Source organism: Dermacentor andersoni, chromosome 2 (assembly GCF_023375885.2).
Source record: "Dermacentor andersoni chromosome 2, qqDerAnde1_hic_scaffold, whole genome shotgun sequence".
Classification (NCBI taxonomy): Eukaryota; Metazoa; Arthropoda; class Arachnida; order Ixodida; family Ixodidae; genus Dermacentor; species Dermacentor andersoni.
Genome location: NC_092815.1, coordinates 225,208,764 through 225,230,728, shown reverse-complemented (window position 1 = coordinate 225,230,728; position 21,965 = coordinate 225,208,764). Strand labels below are relative to the sequence as shown.

Below are 21,965 nucleotides of genomic sequence, written 5' to 3'. Positions count from 1 at the left end.
CCGTACAGCAGGCGAAAAGGCTCAGTCCTCTAGTTTCGTGAAGCCTTGTAAGCGAATGTGATGTACGGCAGCACATGGTCCAAGTTCTTGTGGTCATTGGTGACGTGCTATCGTGAGCAATATGAGCGGGAACACGCGAACGCGTGGCAAATAGCCTCGAAACCGAGTTAGAGCGATACGCGGAGGCCGCTGTCGAAAACAGAGGGGAAGGAGGGACGCTCCTCCGCTAACTTGACACTCTCACCACGCCTGCGTTTGTCAAAGACGGTGGCTTACGGCATTTCACTGGCCGCCGATAGCCGATAAGACGGTTACGTGCACAGTAACTTACAACGGGGCAGTTTGTTTTCAGTCATGATTTTGTAAATCCCTTAGGCGCCCGTTCCTGAGTTTAGAGTAAGGTATATTCATATATACTCCCGTAGGACCTGATGTAAACCTTATGGAGCACCCATCGTGTCACGCGTTCCAGATACACAACAGATTTTCCAGGGAATTAGCTCTCGAACGTTTACACTTTAAAAGAGTGCTGCAATTGGTCACGCTACGGTGCACATGTTATCAGCAACCGCAATATGAACAGCTTTATCAATGTGCGATGGCGATGCGAAGTCCGGCACACTGTATACAGAGACGCATGTTGGGAGTGCCAACAGTTATTACAACAGCATCCTCTTTTCCACTTCGTTCCCTTCGGCGGGCGCCACGTAACGCCCATAGCAGGGTTCGAGGCTATCTTATATGCGCTCCTGTGTTCCCGCTCATATTGCTCACGATAGTACATGGACAGCATGTCAGTAATTGTCTTGTTTAAGCCCTCGATTAGGCCATTGGTTTCCGTATGGTAAGCAGTAAGGGCGCGATCGGATATGTTTGTTCGATACGCGTTCTGTTCGGTTGCTGCAAAGTCACAAAGTGGCCAGTATGCAAAATTTGTGAGAACTTGAGGGAGAGAGCAGCCAATCGGCAAGCGGTGAACTCCCCAGAAGTTTACTTTCCTCGTTCGTCGTGTGCTTGCAGGCAATATACTGCGAAATGAAATATTTCTCGGCTTGCATTGAATGATATCCTTGTTTAAAAATTTTTATTTTTTCCTCACTCTTAAACACGTTGTCAAATAGTAGTACGTATGGCTACTATAAGTATTAGTTTCCCTGCGTGGTCTCTAGGTGGTGTCACGCACAGCGAGGGGGGGGGATGAAGCAACAGTAATAGTGGCGCACATTTCAAGAGGCAACAACCTTCCACTGACTCGCTGGCACCCGATGAGAGAGTTGAGTTCCCCGCAGAATCAACGCGCTGTTTCTTTCGAGAAACGAAAGCCACTCTGGAATTCGCTTTCTGTCATCTCTTCAAACGCGTTTCGCACCTTCAACCACCCTACTTCCTCTTCGAGCAACGCCAACACAATAGCCGATGTTCCCACCAGAAGCGCCATTCTCTCGAATTAGACTAAGAATTGGATCCAAAGGTACCATTCCGCAGCCGCCGTTTGGCTCCAATCCGATCCACCGGAGGCTCCATGCGAAGCCGGTCTCGTTACGATCGCATAATCGCGTCAACTTCACAACTCCCGTAGCATTCGCCTCCTAGCAGACGACGTGCTCAGTTGCAACATGACTGATAGGAGCGTGTCGCATGTTGACGCTTCCAAAAACGCGGGCGCGCCATGCGGCTGGCGACGTCGAGGCGGAGTAGGCCAATCGCGCGCGCCGGTAACCAAACGAACGCGCCGAACAACGACCTCCGATAGCACCCTAGCTTTTCGGTACGCAATACCACTTCGTTTGACGACTTCGTGCATAAGTTGTGATGTAAAGGCTGTGCCGCGATACGTGATGACTACGGCTGGCGCGCCATGGTGGAGAACGATGTTATGAACGGAGAATAACGCAATGTCGAAAGCGCTGGCTCGCTGAACTGCCTTGGTTTTGCAGTACTACGTAAGATAGTCAGTGGCGACCACAGTCCGTCGGTTGGCAGCAGAACACGTTGGAAATGGACCGAGTAAGTCCATACCAGCCAGCTCCAAAGGCTGGAGAAAACCGGCTGGTCGCATAAGCGGAATCTTGCCGCTTTGGCAATACCGGTAACGTCTTCACATAGTGCTTCACAGACTTTCAGTAATTTATTCCAGTAGTACTTCTGGCAAATTCTGGCCAATGTGCGCATAGGCGCTGACTACGGGGGGCCGCGGAGTCCGAGCCCCCTCCGGATTCTTCCGGGGGGAGGGCTGAGCCCCCCTCCCTGGTGATGCCAAAGACTGTCCCCCCCTACCTAACCTGTCATTGCCAGAGTTTTGTCACCCACATCATTTGCGGTTTTCTTTTGCTTGCCTCCACCTTCTCAATTAAACGTTTATTGCGGCTAATAGCTTACTGCATCATTGTTGGCGCGGATGTGCATGGATTTGAATTGATACTTTGCTTTATTTCTGCAAATCCTGACAATAGTGTCGCGTAGTAGTGACGGTCAAGAAAGCCGCAAAACAGGGAATGACGAAACTAGCGTTCTATTGGGCAAACTTGTGCCCTAAAAATGAGGCTACACTCACAGAAGGGCAACAGCTGCGAACACAGTCGGCAATGGTCTAAAATCTGACCAGTGGGTAAAGCATAGAGTAACATAGTAAACGTTAAAGAGTGGACACTCCCATAGACGTCTGCTGCCGACTTTGGCTCTCAGCGCACCTAGTGGAATCAGCGAAAGGCATTAGCCTCCAACATACTTCCCATGTGCTGATTTTGGCCATCATTTCCCTGCAAACTTCTTAATCCCATCCGCCCACCTAACTTTCTGCCGCCCCCTGCTGCACCTCCCTTCCCTTGGAATTCAGACCGTAACCCTTAATGACCATCGGTTACCTTCCCTCCTAATTATATGTCCTGCCCATGCCCATTTCTTTATCTTGATTTCAACTAAGATGTCACTAACTCGTGTTTGTACCCTCCCCCAATCTGCTCTTTTCTTAACCCTTAACGTCACACCCCCCATTCTTCTTTCCATAGCTCGTTGCGTCGTCCTCAATTTAAGTAGAACCCTTTTCGCAAGCCTCCAGGTTTCTGCCCCATAGGTGAGTACTGGTAAGACACAGCTGTTATACACTTTTCTTTTGAGGGATAATGACTACCCCCTGTTCATGATCTGAGAATGCCTGCCAAACGCACCCTAGCCCATTCTTATTCTTCTGATTATTTCAGTCTCATGATCCGGATCCGCGGTCACTAGCTGCCCTAAGTAGATGTTTTTTCGTACCAATTGCAATGCCTCGTTACCTATCGTAAACTGCTGTTCTCTTCCATAAATGTTAAACATTAGTTTTCTGCAGACTAATTTTTAGAGCCGCCCTTCTGCTTTGTAACTCCAGGTCAGTGAGCATGCATTGCAATTGGTCCCACGGAGTTACTAAGCAAAGCAATATCATCAGCGAATCGCAAGTTACTAAGGTATTCTGCATTAACTCTTATCCCCAATTGCGGTGTTTATCACTGGGTTAATCCCGGCTGCCAGACCGTCAGCACGCAGTTGCTCCTGCACGAGCCTGTTCTTATGCCCGGGCTGCAGCATCCGGACGGCGTAGACGAGCTCGTTCCTGGTTCTGTATCCAGCTTTCTTGGACATGGGGGTTTAGTTCCGCTAGTGCCATCATGTGGCGTACTGATCTTAAATTTTTTCAAAGTACCCACGGCGATGTAGTGATGACGTCAGGAAAACAAAAATAAAACAATGAAAAGCTATCCCTGCGCACTGAACTTTGCCGCAAGGCTTGTCGGGCTGGTTATCAGTGTTATTAATAAAGCGCAGCCGCTCGTTGGCTAGAAACGGCTTATCAACCTGAGAGCGTTTAGTCGCGAAGAGCGATGATTGATTCTTTTCTTTTGATGGGGTTCATTTTTTTTCTTTTATCTTTTTCTGATGATAAAACTTTTCTGATAAACTTGATGATAAACTTATCTTTTCTGATGATTTCTGATTAAACAAGCTAGGGTAACCGTCGGTAGCACCACGCGGCAGCCTTTCTTCAGTAGGGACATATTCTTAACGGCCGAACATTTCACAACGTCTGCGAGAGACGCCGTCGTGGAAGACTTGATTTTGACTTTGCGATTTCGTTAAAGTGCCCCCTATTATTTCGCTAGCGACTTTGCTATCCCCACTCATGGGCTGCCGCAGCAGCTGCAAATCAAGATGTGCATAACTATTTAGATGGATACATGGATAAGTTGGTTTTGCACCTTGAGGCAAAAGGCACAACACAAGAATTGTACAAGCTGTCTCTGTTTGGTTGTCCATTAGTATGATATTGCCGAAGCTGCTCACAATATTGTCTCGGTACACAAGCCTATATCGAGTGCTGCGTGCCGTGACTCCAGTCCCATTTACTGGCCACCGGGCCAGGTATACCTTTGGGCATTACATATACAGTACTTGCAGTTACTTGTGAAAGTACTGTACTGTCACGGTTACCCACGTGCGCGAAAGAAGACCATTATTTAAGATTGTGCAGTAATATATGCGGTATTTGTCTGAGCTCCATTCCGTTCCGCCTATATATATATCTATATATATATATATATATATATATATATATATATATATATATATATATATATATATATATAGACACGTTTCACCGCCTAGCAAATGTTATCGCACAGCGCAGGACGCGCCTGCATGTATCGGAAGTTTCTGGAATGTTATCGATGCTTCCATCCTCTGTCTGTGACCGAAACTTGTGTAATCTGATCGCATGTGTGCGCGACGCGAATAATGCAGAACTTTGTGGAAGGCACGCGGGTCCCAGCGATTACTCTGGAGCCCTCGACGACTGATATCTAAAAGCCGACGCGCTTGACCCGCTGATGAGATTTTAGACGATCGCCGACTGTGTTCGCCGCTATCGTTCTGCTTTAAGTGTAGCCTGTCTTTGTGGGCAGAGGTTCGCCCAATAAAAGCTAGTTTTGTTTTTCACAGTATTGCTACTGCGTTCTTTAACGTCACTACCACGTGACAATATATAGCCGCATTGTAAACTAGCCGATATCGAACGCGAAATGCCTACCCACATACTTAAAGACCTCGCGCACAACTACTGACACTTACTTGTATTCAAGAGTTTTGCGACTCCCAGCGACATCCTTAAGGAATGGTAAATAAAAAAATTATGGTGTTTTACGTGCCAAAACAACGATCTAATTATGAGGCACGCGGCAGTGGGGAATTCCGTTGTAATTTGGACCACATGGGGTTCTTTAACGTGTGCCTAACCCTAAGTACACGGGCGTTTTCGCACTTATCCCCCATTGAAGTACAGCCGCGGTGGCTAGAATTTGATGGCCCGACCTCGTGCTTAGCAGCCCAACACTATATCCACTAAGCAACTATGCCGGGTAAAGAATGTTGGCAGTTCGAAGGAGGGGACAGCCGGCACGTGGAACAATTTGTTCATATCCTCATTGCCTGGGAATCGGTACCAGTCTTCGAACAATAACACTGTAGAGTGCACTGTATTTAATGTGATGGAGTTCGCGTCCAAAATTTTATGTCCGAATCACCCTGCAGCGAGTGATGAACAGGCATCTCGCTTATATGTGCAGTCGCCTGACAGTTACCGGGCGTTGGCGTCCGCCTCAGGACCTACTTGACCTCTCTACAACACTTTCCGACGTCGTCGCCTTATTTCGCACCATTGGGTTTCGGCTGAACTGCTTCAACATCCAATTTATTTCTTCGGAATTTGGACTACCAACGTTGCTTTCTTTTATATTTAAGTCATCCTTTATATATTAGCTAGTACTTTCCTGAGATTTCCAGCGGGTTCACCTTTCCCGAAATGCCTGCAGTTTTGTTGGCATCTATTCATATTTTGGGGGATCTTTAATAGACGTTGAAACCACAGCATGGCCCCCTGACCATGCTGCTCAAAAAGTCATTTTATTTTCCTGAGGCCTTTTGCAAGCTTCTGCCTTCTTGCCATTCATGAACTTCCTGATTTCCCTGTCACTTATATCCCATTTTGACGACTACGATCCCACGGACGTTGGCAATGATGAAATGGCCATGGTATTGAAGCCGTTTAGATCAATTCTACTGTGGACATCACAGCCGCTTTGGTTCACTGCGAATGAAAATATTGTATTAATGAGCGCCAATCTTAAGCATATAAATTCTGCGGATCCCACGCACTGTGGAAATCGATGTAAGAGAAGCTTTTGTGTTGTTTGCTTTTATTGACGATAATTAGTGGTAATGCTGACTGCGAATGTAAAATTTCTCCAGCATTTGTGCAATACCAGAATAGTGAGTTGGTGGCAAATGTAACTTTGCGTCCACCACTGCTGCTTGTCTGCGTAGTACACAACATACAGCGAGACGTGTTTGCTTGAGACGTTGTTGCCGGCCATGGTTTATAACCTATGAGAGGGTTGAACATTCTCATTGCTTCACATAGCACATCGCATCGCGGCAGAATTATGAGGCTCTACGTGCTAAAACCATAATAGGATTATGACGTACGCTGTAGTGGCGCATTCGCAATTAATTTTTACACCCTGGTGTTATTTACCGTGCACCTTAATATAAGTGTACGACTGTTATAGTATTTCGCTACCGTGGACATGCAGCTCCACCGGTAGGGATCGAAACAACGACGTTGAGCGATGCCATAGCCGCACAGTTACCGCGGCGGGCCCAGAAGCGTTGATTTGACGTGCGACCGCTTCCTTAGTATTGGATGGACCCTACGGTGACTTAATGTGCCTTTGCATCGGCACGCCCTGAGTCAATAGTCCACTTGACGAATTTGCATGGTCTTTATTTTTGAGAAATAAGAGAAACGTACAGTACCGCACCTTCCCCTTGGCCCGCAACTGTTGTCGCGACTATAGTAGTGGAGCTTCCTTATACTCGTTTCTTTAACGTAACCTTTTCCTTGTCACGACTTTCCCTTCTGTATCGGAACTGCGATTGATGAGTGGCAAGGGTGTTATTCACTCGTTTCGCGAATACCCTGGTTCTACCCATTCTCCCCCTCTTCTCGCTGCCCCCTTTCTACCATTCTATTTACCTCTCTTTAAAACTTGCACGTTAGTAGAGCGGTAAGTGCTGCAGTTCTTGCGATGCTTTGGTGGAGGGTCACATGAAATTAGAGCTGTAAAGAGGCTAATGTAAAGCCTCCCAGGGAGCTCCCGAGGGCATTGTGCACATGTGACGCGATGAAGAGCTCCAAACGAGTTTCTCGCGTCGCCATTCTTCACTGCCCCATTCCTTCCATAGCCAATAACCAATAAAGGGGTCTGCAGGGGTCTATATTTGGCCCACTACTATCCCTGCTTTATATAAGTGATTTACACGGTTGTTTGTATTGCTACGGAACAGCCGCCACAGTGAGGCTGCACTGAGGAGGAAGCAGACGACGTGGGCGCGCTTGATATAGCGTCGCCATTTTGGCCTTCCGTTAGCTTTCCTTCCCTGTAAATAAATTGTGTATAGTATTGGGCTCCAGCTAATTAATTTGGTGGAGGTGGACGTTCTCCGTACCCGTCATGGAGCTTCGCAGCGGTCGCAACGGCGACAGTGAAACTGCGGCTCCTGCTGGCGGCACTTCATCTACGCAACGGTCTCCGCCTGCAGCCCCGACCTACGTCGCCGTTTCGCCCCCTCGGGATCCTGGTGTTTTCAACGGAGTCGGCAGTCCTGATGTTGACGACTGGCTCTGCTTATACGAAGGTGTTAGCACCTGTCACAGGTGGGATCCGACTATTATGCTTGCGAACGCTCTTTCCTACCTCGACGGAGCTCCACTTGCATGGATCCAGACTCACGAAGAGATATCGAGCTGGGATCTCTTCAAAGAGAAGCTCCGCAAACTTTTTGGCAATCCGTTCGGTCGCCAAGTCAATGCCAAGGAAGCCCTTGCCACACGTCTACAGACGTCGACCGAGTCCTACGTGTCGTACATTCTCGACGTCTTGGCTCTTTGTGCCAAGGCTGACCCGGCCATGTCTGAGGACGATAAGGTTAATTACGTCCTCAAAGGCACTGCTCACGACGCCTTCAATTTACTGCTGTTTACGAACGTCACCAGCAACGATGCGATCCTCAAGGAGTGCCACCGTGTTGAGCATACTAAATGCCGCCGCGTATCGCAGCACAGCACGCGACTTCCCAACACAGCTGCTACGTCATCCTGTGACGACCTCTTCCACCAGCCGTCGCGATGTGACAACTTGACTCGCGTCATTCGTCGTGAGGTCGAAGCGGCTCAACCGGCGGCCCCTTCATTCCCGTCACCTGATCATTCTCCGGTGACAATCTTCTTGATCTAGGTGGTCGTCCGTCAAGAGTTGTCCAACGTCGGCCTGCAATCCATACGTCCCATACGCTCGGAAGCTCTTTCTCCCCGCATGTCCCCACCGCGCTCTTCTTACTCCTCTTACGGACAGCGCAACGCCTCCGAATGGCGAACAGTGGACGACAGGCCGATCTGTTTTAATCGCCGACGCATTGGACATGTCGCTCGCCACTGCCGCAGCCGCTGGACTTCTCCGATGCGCTATTCTCCTGATTACCACCCTCACCCCTCTAGCGCGTCCTTTTCCTTTGCCCCTTCTATGCCCGCTCCATCATCTGACCCTGCGACACCGCTCGCCTTCTCCCTCCCGTCGTCAATCTCGTTCGCCCCCGTCACGCCGTGCTCCTTCTCCGACCTACTCGCCGCACCCCCGACCGGAAAACTAGACAGTGCAGCTTCTGGAGGTGAAGCTGCAAAGACGACATTGGCACGAAATCCTCGCTTCACCTTACCCACGAACAAGAATCTTTTGGACGTTCTCGTCGACAATGTTCTTGTGTGCGCGTTGATTGACACTGGGGCGCATGTGTCCATTATGAGTGCTGCTCTTCGCCGTCGGCTCAAGAAAGTTCTGACGCCCGCCCCGAACCGATTTGTACAAGTCGCCGACGGAGGGACTGTCGCTATTGTTGGCATGTGCTCTGCCCGACTCACCATTGCTGAGAGACAAACCGTCGTTCTCTTCACCGTCATCGAGCATTGCCCTCACGACCTCATTCTCGGTCTGGATTTCCTTGCCAATCATTCGGCCCTCATTGACTGTTCGGCCGGCTCACTTCGCCTTGACTTGCCTCTTCGTGCCGACCCTGTGGACCCGCCTCCAAGCCGTTTGAGCCGCATGGATTTTATTCGCCTACCGCCTCAATCTGTGACACCCGTCGACTTTTCCTCACCAGCTGTACCTGACGGTAATCACGTGGTCGCCCCAATTCCGGCAGTTATATTTACACATGGTGTTACCGTGCCGCACACTGTGCTGACAATTACTGGCAACCGCACTTGCCTTCCCTTTGTCAATTTCGCGCTAACCGCGCAAGTTCTGCCTCAGGGGATTTCATTGGCTATAATTAGAGCTTTGCAGGATGATGAGATCGAGCCATTCACAGTATGAGATCGTCACAGCTCAGCCCATACCGTGACGTCATCGCACGGTACTGACGTCGACATTGAGAAGATGGTTTCCTCTGACCTTACACCTGTTCAACCTGAAGCCCTTTGCCGCGTTCTTGACGGCTATCGCGACATTTCTGACTTTGACAATCGACGCTTAGGTCAAACGTCCGTCGTGACCCATCGCATAAACACTGGCGATGCGAACCTTATTCAACGACGTCCATATCGTGTTTCTGCGTTCGAACGAGCTGTTATCCAACAGGAAGTCAAAAAGATGCTTGCAAAGGACATTATCGAGCTTTCCTGTAGTCCCTGGGCTTTTCCCGTCGTACTTGTAAAAAAGAAGGATGGAACGTGGCGTTTTTGTGTAGATTATCACCGCCTGAACAAAATCACAAAAAAGGACATGTACCCTTTGCCACGTATTGATGACGCTCTAGACTGCTTGTACGGTGCCACCTATTTTTCTTCTATGGACTTACGGTCCGGCTACTGGCAGATATCCGTCGACGACATGGACCGAGAGAAGACTGCATTTATTACCCCTGATGGCCTTTATCAATTCAAGGTGATGCCTTTCGGTCTCTGTAACGCGCCCGCCACCTTCGAACGAATGACGGACTCTTTGCTTCAGGAGTTCAAGTGGTCCACCTGTTTGTGCTATCTGGACGACGTCATCGCTTATTCGCCCACATTTGACACGCATCTAGACCATCTTTCAGCGATTCTTGACATGTTTCGCCGCGCCGGTCTCCAGTTGAACTCGTCAAAATGTCACTTCGCTCGCCGCCAAATCACCGTCCTTGCACACCTCGTGGACGCCAGAGGCGTGCGACCTGATCCGGACAAAATTCGCCCCGTTACGAACTTTCCTGTTCCGAAGTCTACCAAGGACGTTCGTAGTTTCGTAGGGCTGTGCTCATATTTCCTAGGCTTTGTGAAGGATTTTGCGACTATCGCACGTCCCCTTACCGACCTCTTGAAGAAAGACGACCCATTTTCTTGGGGACCTAACCATGCCGCATCTTTTTCGCAGCTCACTACTCTCCTTACCACGCCTCCAATTCTGGCCCACTTTGACCCGTCTGCCTCAACGGAAGTTCAAACTGATGCCAGTGGTCACGGCATAGGAGCAGTGTTAGCACAACGCCAGCGTGGACATGACCGCGTTATAGCCTATGCCGGTCGACTTCTATCACCGGCTGAGCGCAATTATTCAATCACAGAGCGCGAGTGCCTCGCTCTTGTGTGGGCTGTTGCGAAGTTTCGTCCATACTTGTACGGACGCCCCTTCTGTGTGATCACTGATCACCACGCGCTCTGCTGGCTATCCTCAATCAAGGACCCCACGGGACGACTCGCTCGCTGGGCGTTACGCCTGCAAGTATATACCTTCTCCGTGGTATATAAGACGGGACGCTTGCACCAGAACGCCGATTGTTTGTCCCGCTACCCCGTCGACGAACCGGCTGATGCGGAGGCCATCGCTTGCGTTTTCTCTGTGTCCCAGTTGCTTGAAATCGGCAACGAGCAACGCCGACATCCTTCATTACGAGCCCTCATCGACCATCTAGAGTCAACGCCTGGCGACTCCTCTCTAAGGATGTTTCTCCTTAAGGAGGGGACATTATACCGCCGCAATCTCGACCCACACGGCCTTGACCTTCTGCTCGTAATTCCGTCACACCTGCGTTCGACTGTCCTCCAATAACTTCACGACGCTCCCTTGGCTGGACACTTAGGCGTCTCGCGCACATACGACCGTGTACGCCGTCGATTCTTTTGGCCTGGTCTCGTCCGCTCCGTGAGGCGCTACGTTGCCGCTTGTGAGCCCTGTCAGCGCCGGAAGAAGCCCTCCACACCTCCAGCTGGATGTCTCTAGCCGATCGACATCCCACCGGAACCCTTCTTCCGTGTTGGTCTAGACCTTCTTGGACCATTTCTTCTCTCGGGCTCCGGAAATAAATGGGTCGCCGTCGCTACTGATTATGCGACGCGGTACGCAATCACCAGAGCCCTTTCGACAAGTTCTGCTACTGACGTTGCTGACTTTCTGCTCTATCACATCATTTTAGTGCATGGTGCTCCGCGCCAATTACTCACTGACCGTGGCCGCAGCTTCCTGTCGGTAGTCGTCGAGGACATCCTCCGCTCCTGCTCGACAAAGCACAAGTTCAGCACGTCCTACCACCCACAGACCAACGGCCTCACGGAGTGCCTCAACCGGACCATCACCGACATGCTTTCAAAGTACGTTGCGACCGACCACCACGACTGGGATCTTCACTTACCATATGTGACGTTTGCGTATAATTCATCGCGTCACGACACCGCCGGCTATTCGCCATTCTATCTCCTATATGGCCGAGAACCCGCGTTGCCCTTGGACACTTTGTTGGCCTCGGCCACACGTTCAACCACTGAATACGCCCGCGACGCGATCGCACACGCCGACCACGCGCGCCAGCTCGCCCGCAGCCGTCTCGAGGCCTCACAGGAGCATCAGAGACGCCTCTGTGATTGCCACCATCGCGACGTGCACTTTACTCCGGGTTCTCTGGTGCTTCTCTGGTCACCCATTCGACGTGTGGGCCTTTCTGAAAAGCTGCTGGCGCGCTACACTGGCCCATACCGTGTGGTGCGACAAGTGACCGATGTCACGTATGAAGTCATCCCCACCGACCTGTCAGCGTCATCGTCGGCTGCAAGTGACATCGTTCACGTGGTGAGACTGAAGCGATACCAGGCACCTTTCACCGCGGATGTGTGGATTAAGCACCACGACGGTGCTTCTACCGCCGGGGGTGATGCTACGGAACAGCCGCCACCGTGAGGCTGCACTGAGGAGGAAGAAGACGACGTGGGCCCGCTTGATATAGCGTCGCCATTTTGACCTTCCGTTAGCTTTCCTTCCCTGTAAATAAATTGTATATAGTATCGGGCTCCAGCTACACGTAACAATATTTTACGCTTACTACACCACATTACTTGCAACCGATCGTTCACTAACTTCTCTGACTACTAAGGTAAACACTGACATGAAATTATTTTAACAAGGTGCCACCTTAACTCGCTAAGAATAAATCCTACCAAAACGTCTTTTATGCTTTTTCATTCGAATCGTAGGACATCAGAATTCATTGCCACTGTCAACCTAAACTCTCTTGACATCAGTGCAGTAAATGAATGCTCATTTCTAGGTATAATTCTTGACAAACTTAAAATTTACAAGGCACATCGCCAATTTGATGCGCTAGATTTCTCCTGGTATTACAATTTTTACTTAAAGCTAGGTATTATTTTAGCAAACCAACATTGATAACCTTGTATTATTCTTTTATTCACAGCCATCTCAATTATTGCATTACAGCGCGGGGTAACACATATCCAACACACATAGCACCACTACAGCATTTGCATAAACAAGCCATCCGGATATTGTCGCTCAGCTCATTCAACTACAATGCTTTTGATAAGCTTCACAGCCACAGAATACTTTCAGTAAGTAATCTTGGTAAATAGGAATTAGCTGTAATGTAATTTAAGGTTACACGTAATCCTCCCCCAATAAATATATTTTTAAGGCTACTTTGGTTAACTTACATCGCACAAGATTTGCAGCTAACAAATATTTTTTTGCCACTAATACATACTAATTATGGAAAACAATCTTGATGTTTCACAGCATTATCTACTTGGAACAGCGTCCCACTAGATGTCAAGCGCTCTTCGGCTATGGGATTGTTAAAAAAAATATTATTCACTTTTCTACTAGATAGCCAAATAATCCCCATATCTAAGCTATTCACTTCACTCCTGCTCGTTTGTCTTTCGTTTTTCTTTTTTTTTCTGTTTTTTTTTTCATTTGTATCTTTTATAAATATTTTTGGTTTGTTCTGCTGCGAATGCCTTAACTATGGTTTTAATTCTACGAATAGTTATTGACTTTATATTATTTCGCAGTCTGTACTACGTTTACTTGGCATAATCTTCCACTTAGTGACTACTATATTGCTCTTTTATGCTGTATAATTGCTCTCATGTATATATTTTCTGACAGGAGGTCCCCTTTCAGCTACATGCTCTGAGACCTCCTTCTGTATATTTATGTAAGCATGTATACCCACTTATTTAAGAAATAGACTGAAACTGAAATAGAGACAGTGCGTGTTTAAGTAACCTTGTAAGCCATTAACGCACTTTATCTTCATCTGTATATACTCACCATTCCTTCTCGCCATTGTCTGGTTGAGTGTCGCTCATGCTTGAAGAAGAAAGAGAGTGCCGTTTGCCAGCTGAGCAACTGTCATATATAAGTGGTAGAGATTGCTCTTCGCTCTCCACATCCTTTGCCCCCTCACCCCCACCCCCCCATTCCTTCCAGCTTAACTGCAGCCCTGTTCGGGTCTCCGGTTGCGTAAGCTATTAATAACTCCCGAAATTAGGTGCCCACAAAATTTTATATTTACCGCCTAATATCCATACTGCCCTTTTGTTGTGACGTTGCTGTAAGTGTTATATAAAACGATTAATTCATGCAAAATATTCACGTAGTTTTCAAGCACCAGCACGAATTCCAGCTGATTAGATCAACACAGCCTGCTCATTATTAGGGGTAACGTTATAAATTTCAAGGAAAACCTAAAATTTGGCGAATTTCCTTTAGTTGCGTCTTTCATTGCTCTAGATGCGTTATGGTAATTAGTAAACTAGAACTGCATGGGCACGCTCTAATGGAAACCTACCTTTGCCATAGAAAATGGTAGACCCAGTTTCATTGTATGCAAATGCTACTTGGATGCGACAAAGCATTGGATAGACCGCACAAGTCAACCCTGCGCTCTTTGCTTTTCATTCTATAAGTAAACGGCACCGAAAACGTCTTGTTCATTCCTCATTTGAATGCTTCGTTTTCTGCTGTACATTTAAAAGAAATCGAGCAAAATAAAACAATTGCCGCTTACACCATGTAAACACTTTCCCAGTGTACTTATTTCTTGCTAATGAAGCCGCCTTTCTGTTATCAGAGGTGCGATAAGGTTGAACTACTCACTCACTCCCTCCAGCCGCTTAACGTCTCTGGCCGTCCTCATGTAGAACCGGCGTAGGTAGAAGAAAACCACGAATAGGATCAGAGTGGGGATGATAATCCAGGGGCTGATAACTGCCACCACCACCAGAACACCGACCAGGTTCAGGAATATCTGCGAAAGTTCAGCGGCCGATGTACCTCGGCTATGTCGCATTTCAAGAAGGGCGCCTTCCCCCGAAGTAACTGCGGGTTCGATGAAAACCAATACTTACAAATGTGATGTCCAGGCCGGTCGGTGGAAGAAGGTCATCGATGGTACCCAAGTCCTTGGCAAAGCGATTTTGTATTCTACCTGCAATTCCGAATCTTTAGGTGTAATCATACTCACATTACGTAGGACTACTCTAGCCCCAAACCATGCCGAACTAAGCAATGAGAAGCAGAAGTCGCTTGGCCGTTCTTGAATACCTTTTACTCTCAGTAAACTCTCCCGCTCCACCTTTAAGAGGAAGCTTTAGCTCGGGCCCAACTCCGACGCGGCCTATTCAAATACATGTAAAAACGCAAAAACGTTTTTCTGACATAACCCCTGGACCGATTTTAATGAAATTTGTTGCATTTGAGAGAGAAAGTTAAATTCTAGTGACTGTTGGAAGCGGAATTTTGATTTAGGGCTTGAGTTTTGTTTAAAGGATTTTCAAAAATTCAGACGCTTGAAAAAAATAGAAGCACGAAGTTTACAAGCTAATAGCTCTGCATCAAGAACAGATATTGCGATTCTGTAAACGGCATCCATTAGACCATTCAAAGCGGACAAATTTGATATGTCAGTTTACATCTTACGTGAATTTGTTACGTTGTTTACGAAGGTTCTGCAAAAGTTGTAATTACATATTACTCCATTTTTTGAAGTTCATGTGTAACATATCAATTTTGTCCGCTTTAGATGTGCTATCAGGTACAATTCGTAGAATTGCGATATTATTTTTTCTTGCTGAGTTACACAGTTGTAAACTTGATAGTTTCGTTTTCTGAAAATTTGCGATTTTCGCCAAATTTTTATAAAAACTTGACGACCTAAATCGAAAATTCGAAACCAACAGTCACCAGATATTAAGGTTTTCTTTTAAATGCAGCAAACCCCGTCAAATTTGGTGCAGTGGTTGCCGAGAAAAACGAATTCTCCTTTTACATGTATTTAGATAGGAGCACCCGAGCTAAAGCTTCCTCTTAAGCTTCGCTGTCTCGATGCGTGCTGCATTCAATCGCGGTTCCTATATCCGGCCGCGCGGTAGCATCTTGAAGGGGCACGTACAATGCAAAAACACTTACGTCTAAGGCGCGTGCTAATGTTGAAACAGAATTGATTGTGGGCCTACTTGGTGCTTGCTAAAAGACGTGTTTTTTTCCGCAGGTTAAGACACACAAAAGGAAGACACATACAAGACAACACGTGCGGCAATTCCAACTGAATTAGTTTGGGCGGTGGCCCAGGAATACATACACAAGTGGGCAATAACGTAAAGCTTATTATAATACCAGGAGGCCGTTACATTATTGGATAAGCATCTTGGCATGTAAAAAAAATTATATATACGTAAGCTAAAAAAACAGCGAACGGGTTTTGCTCTTAGTGTGAATTTAAAAGTTGCAATTGCATTTAGTTCATTTATATGTTTTGCAACTTGGAAAGATCGTAAACCTTCTGCTCTTGGATATCGTACGAAAATTGAAGCACCAGAAGCACTGGCGGGACTTCATAGATTGTATTTTATAATTGTGTGTTCGCATTCGTTTAGCACACGAAAGATGAACTACCTCAGGATACACGTTGGGATCGATATTTTGGGAAACAGTGTTCTGTTCTTTTGTCTGCAGTTGCAGAACAATGTCAGTGTTGCCACCGAAATCCTTGAAAAGATCTTCGGCAGCACACAAAAACATTGCATTAACTTACGCTCCCTTTGGCCCCCATTTGCCCCCACGAACCAACTTTCAGCCAAGACGTGTAAGTTAAGTATGAACCACTCTGGTGCAGACAGTGAGAAATGTGCTAGAAAATCGGGGCGAAAATATTATGTACCAACGGAGCAACAGTTGTGGTTCTGCGCTCGTATTGAAAAAGGAGCTCATATGCCAGAATTGCTTGCAAGAATAAATTCCAGCCAATGCTGATACTGGATATTAGTGAAAGCAAATGACGAATGCGCCCCTTAATGTTTAAGTTCTGCCATCGAAAAGCTTTCGTGTCATTTAAACGGACCATACAGGCGTACAGTAACACCAGCCGTGACATTGGCTGTTTGAGCTGCTGCGAAATATTTGTAAAAGTATAATAAAACAGAAAATACGGAATAGCTGTACTCGTACGTCGATACTTGACATTCGAGATGTTGTATGGCGATTTCCCCTTGTGATTTAGCCCGAGTAAGTACATTTGCATACGTCTGTTAGTCTGACGGAACAAGCGTGAGGCTCAATTTCGTGAGTCTGATCCCGATTGAGTCAGGTGGATTATGCTTTAGTCTTGGCGAGCCCTAAGCCGAAATCCTACGTTAGAAAACAACCATGACTCACTGTGGTTGCTTTGTTGCTATGGTGTTGGGATGCTAAGCCTGAGCTCATGTGATCGAAACCCGGCCACGGCGGGCGCATCCAGATGGGGGCCAAATGTGGAAACATCATCATCATCATCATCATCATCATCAGCCAATATCAAATTCACTGCAGGACGAAGACCTCTACATGCGATCTCCAATTACACCTGTCCTGGGCCAACCGATTCCAACCTTGCGCCTGCGAATTTCTTAATTTTATCACACCACCTATTCTCACGCCATCCACGACTGCGTTTTGCTTCTCTTGGCACTCATTCTGTAACTCTAATGGTCCACCAGTTATCTAACCTACGCATTACATGACCTGCCTAGCTCCACTTATCTCTTTCTTAATGTCAGTTAGAATATCTGCTATCCCCGTTTGCTCTTTGATCATCACCGCTCTCTTCCTGTCTCAACGTTATGCCTATCATTCTGCGTTCCCTCGCTCTCTCTACGGCCCTTAACTTGTTTTCGAGCTTCTTTATCAGTCCCCAAGTTCCTGCCACATATGTCAGCACCAGTAGAATGCACTGAGCCTACACCTTTCTTTTTAGTGATAATGACAAGCTTCCAGTCAGGATGTGATAATGTCTGCTATATGCACCGCAACGAATTTTTATTATTCTGTAAATATCGTTCTATTGATCAAGGGACCCTGTTAGTAATTGACCTAGGTAAACATATTCCTTCGCAGACTCTAGGAGCTTACTGGCGATCCTGAACTCTTGTTTCCTTGCCAGGCTGTTGATCATTATCTTTGTTTTCTGCATATTAATCTTCAATCCCACCCTTTCACACTCTCTCTTAAGGCCCTCAACCATTCGTTGTAATTCGTTCACAGTGTTGCTGAACACCACAATGTCAGCTGCAAGCCGAAGGTTGCTGAGATATTCGCCGTTGATCCTTACTCCTAAGCCGTTCCAATGTAGTAGCTCCAATACAAAGTATGCACGCACGTCATTCAAGGATACTCCGCGACTTCCGGTTAACGGCGGCGCCATGTTGGGGAACCTATAGGCATATGCGCACGCCTGTTGATAAGGTTCCCCCAAGATGGCGGAAGGTAGCGGAAGCAGACGACAGCAGCGGATGTGACGTCACGTGCATACTATGTATACTTCTTCCAAGCATACAGTGCATAGCATTGCAGAGATTGTTTCTCCTTGTCTGGCCCCTTTCTTTAAATTTAATAGCTCCAATACTTCTTCCAATCATACAATGCATTGCATTGCAGAGATTATGCCTTATTTTAATCCCTTTCTTTATATTGTCGCGGTACAACGCGGACAGAACACAGGGAGACGTTCTTCAAGAACGACAGGACAATCTGTTCAAAAACCAACCGAACAGAAACACGCCTTCTTCGTCATCGCCCAATCTCACTGACCCACTAGACGGAGTCCGTTAGTGTTCCCATCGTCTTCGACGTCTGCATAGAATACACGCGCCATTTGTCCCTCCCTATGAGAGCGTCGCCCTGATGCTAGACAAGAAGTGTCACTTGCGCAAGTAAGGCCGCTGGCATAGTTATTCGCTCACATAGGGCTTCATGCGGACAACGTGCACAAGTTCAGGACGGTGCGTGCGGCGCCGCATACAGTTGGTATTATCGGGAACGGCCTCGTAGTGGACGTCACTGAGTCGCCGCAATACTCGATATGGTCCGAAGTATCGCGTTAACAATTTCTTGGAGAAGCCTCGTTTCCGTATGGGTGTCCAAACCCACACTCTGTCGCCGACTTCATAGGTAACTATTCTACGGTGAAGATCGTAGCGGCCTGCGTCGTAGTCTTGTTGCTGTCAGATCCGCAAGCGCGCTAGCTGCCGAGCTTCTACTGCGTGTTGCGTAAACACATCAGCGTCCGTATCGGTGTCGTCAAAGTCGTGTGAAAGCATCGTCTCCAGCATCGTTCGTACATCCCGTCCGTGAACAAGGGTGAACGGAGTCATGCGCGTCGCCTCTTGTTTCGCTGTGTTATAGGCAAAGGTGATATAAGGTAACATGTTATCTCAATTTTTATGTTCAATATCCACGTACATTGATAGCATGTCTTTAATGGTTTTGTTTAGGCGCTCTGTTAATCCATTGGTTTGTGGATGGTAGGCGGTTGAGTTCCGAAGGGCCGTTCCACTTAGTAGCAAGACGTGATCTAACAGTGCAGCTGAAAATGCGGTTCCTCGGCCTGTTATTACGACGGTTGCTGCACCGTGTCGCAATACGACATCCTCAACGAAAAAGCGCGCTACCTCGGCTGATGTGCTCCTCTGGATTGACTTTGTTTAGGCGTAACGTGTGAGATAGTCGGTTGCGACGACAACAAAGCGATTCCCTGCAGTATAAGTAGAAAGTGGGCAAAATATTTATTCCGATTTGATCAAATGGTCTTCGAGGAACCTGGACGGGTTGTAGGAGGCCGGCTGCTTTCGTCAGAGGCAAATTGCGCCTCTGGCAGTCGAGACAAGTGCAAACGTGATGTTTCACGGCGGTGGTACGCCTCGGCCAGCAGTACCTTTGCTGCACTCTGGCTAATGTTCGCGTGTAGCCTAAGTGACCGGAAGTCACGTCGTTGTGGCAAGCTTGAACTATTTCCGCACGAAGAGCTGCGGGAATGACGAGCAGATAGGTGGACCCGGTCGAAGAAAAGTTTTTTTTTTTTTTTTGTAAATGACATTGACCCGTAAACACAACGATAACAGTCCTCTTGCGAAAACTCTAAGCAGTTTGGCATATCTCCCCTCCAGGTAATAGATTAGTTCAAGCTACTCAGTCCCTTTGTTGTTGCGCGATGCCAGATGTGTCTATAACACAAAGAAATGCTGAGTCTTCTTCGGGCGCAGCAGGCGACTCCATCGGCAATCGAGACAGGCAGTCAGCATCCGTATGTCGTTTCCCCGACTTATACGTGACAGTCACGTCAAGCTCTTGCAGCCTTAGGCTCCAAAGCGCCAGACGTCCAGAACGATCTTTAAGGTTTGTCAACCAACATAGTGAATGGTCGTCGCTGATAACTGTGAAGTGGCGGCGATACAAATATGGGCGAAATTTCATAACCACCCATATCACGGCGAGGCATTCTTTCTCAGTTGTGGAGTAATTAGCCTCTGCACGTGAGAGCGTTCAACTTGCATAGGCAAGCACTCTTTCTGTGTCCTCTTGCCGCTGCACAAGAACACCTCCCAAGCCAACATTGCTGGATTCTCAGTGTGGAGCAATGTAGGAGAGGTCTCATCAAAGTGAGCAAGCAGTGGAGGTGTCTGGAGACGTTTCCGCAAGTCGTTGAATGCACCTTGCTCTTCGTAGCCCCATACAAAAGCAACGTCGTCTCTCTTCAGGCGAGTTAACGGCGAGGCAATGCGAGCAAAGTCTGCAATAAACCGCCGGTGATAAGCACAGAGGCCGAGGAAGCGCCTGACAGCCTTTTTATCTGATGGCATAAGAAACTGTGCGACGTCGGCAATTTTTTCAGGATCCGGGCGGACACCTGCGTGGCTGAGGACGTGACAGACAAACTGCAGTTCGGCGAAGCCAAGGTGTCAGTTCTCCTGCTTCAAGGTGAGGCCGGCGTACCCTATGGACTGCAGAACTGCTTCAACCCATCCGATGTGTTTTTCAAATGCTGCGGAGAACACGTAGACGTCGTCGAGATACACTAAGCAGGTTTTCCACTTGCGAAAGCACACTATCCATGAGGCGTTGGAACGTAGCAGGCGCAGAACACAAGCCGAAAGGCAAGACTTTAAATTCTTATAAGCCACCTGGCGTCACGAAAGCAGTTTTTTCACAGTCTCTCGGGCCTACTTCGATTTGCCAATATGCGTTTTTTAGGTCCATTGAAGAGAAGTAACGTGCTTGTTGAAGCCTGTCGATTGAATCACCTATCGGGGAAGCGGGTACACGTCTTTCTTTCTCACCTGATTTAGCTTTCGGTAGTCCACACAGAAACGCAAGCTGCCCTCTTTTTTCTTGACCAGAACTACAGGAGATGCCCATGTATTCGTTGAGGGTTGGATCAAGACGTGTTCAACCATTTTTGTCACTTACGTTCTCTGGGAGCCACACGATATCGATTTTGGTGAGTTGGTCTTGTTGTATCCTCTGTAATTATTCTGTGCTTTGTTAGAGGCGTCCGACCGACGCTGGAAGTCGACGCAAAGCAGTCATTGAACTTGGCCAATAGCGTAAAAAGCCGCTCTCGTTCGTGCTGCGACAAAGCAGTGCTAACATCAAGTACAGGAGCTGAGTTTTGCGTAGGCGCTTCTTCGAGTGGAGATCAGCAGCCACGAACATCCGCAACGCCGTCAGAATAAGCCACAGCCGTGCCCTTGGGAAGGTGCTCTGTGCTAAAATTTGTTAGCAACAGGTTCGCGCGCCTGTCGGTGACATTCACGATTCCTCGTGCGACCAAGATACCGTGAGTAAACAACAATGTGGTTCTTCGGTCGGCAACTCCTTCTCAACGAAATGGTATGTCACATGCTACCGAAACAAGAACACATGATCGAGGGGGGGCGACGTCGTCTTCTGTTAGACGAAAGGAGTTGTGTTGCGGCGATAACCAATGGACTAAACCGGAGCTCTTATAAAACGTCACCATGCGGCCCGGGATGTTACTTACGGCGCCATATTCTTTTAGGAAGTCGATTCCAATAATCAAATGTTTGCAGCATACAGGAAAGACGATGAAAGCGGCCACGAAAGAAGAATTCCCGATGTTAACTCTAGCAGTACATCTTCCAGTAGGCATTAGTAATTGACCGCCTGCCGCCCTTATGTGAGGTCCCGTCCATGGCGTCTTTAATTTCTTGACGCAGAGGACGAGTTCCTGACTCATTATAGAGAAGTCGGCACCAGTGTCAGCTGACTCTG

The 21,965-nt window shown here is 47.8% G+C and overlaps 1 protein-coding gene across 1 annotated transcript in view; it reads right to left on the bottom strand.

Annotated features, from left to right (window-relative positions):
• The window catches only part of LOC126539762 (ATP-binding cassette sub-family C member 4-like), a 390,950-nt gene that overhangs the window by 96,626 nt on the left and 272,359 nt on the right, over positions 1 to 21,965 (bottom strand). Inside the window, exons 18-19 of the mRNA XM_050186602.3 lie at positions 14,771 to 14,850; positions 14,520 to 14,670 (exon numbers count right to left, since the gene is read on the bottom strand). Coding sequence (XP_050042559.1) covers positions 14,520 to 14,670; positions 14,771 to 14,850 — 231 coding nt within the window. The remainder of the gene's footprint in view (positions 1 to 14,519; positions 14,671 to 14,770; positions 14,851 to 21,965) is intronic.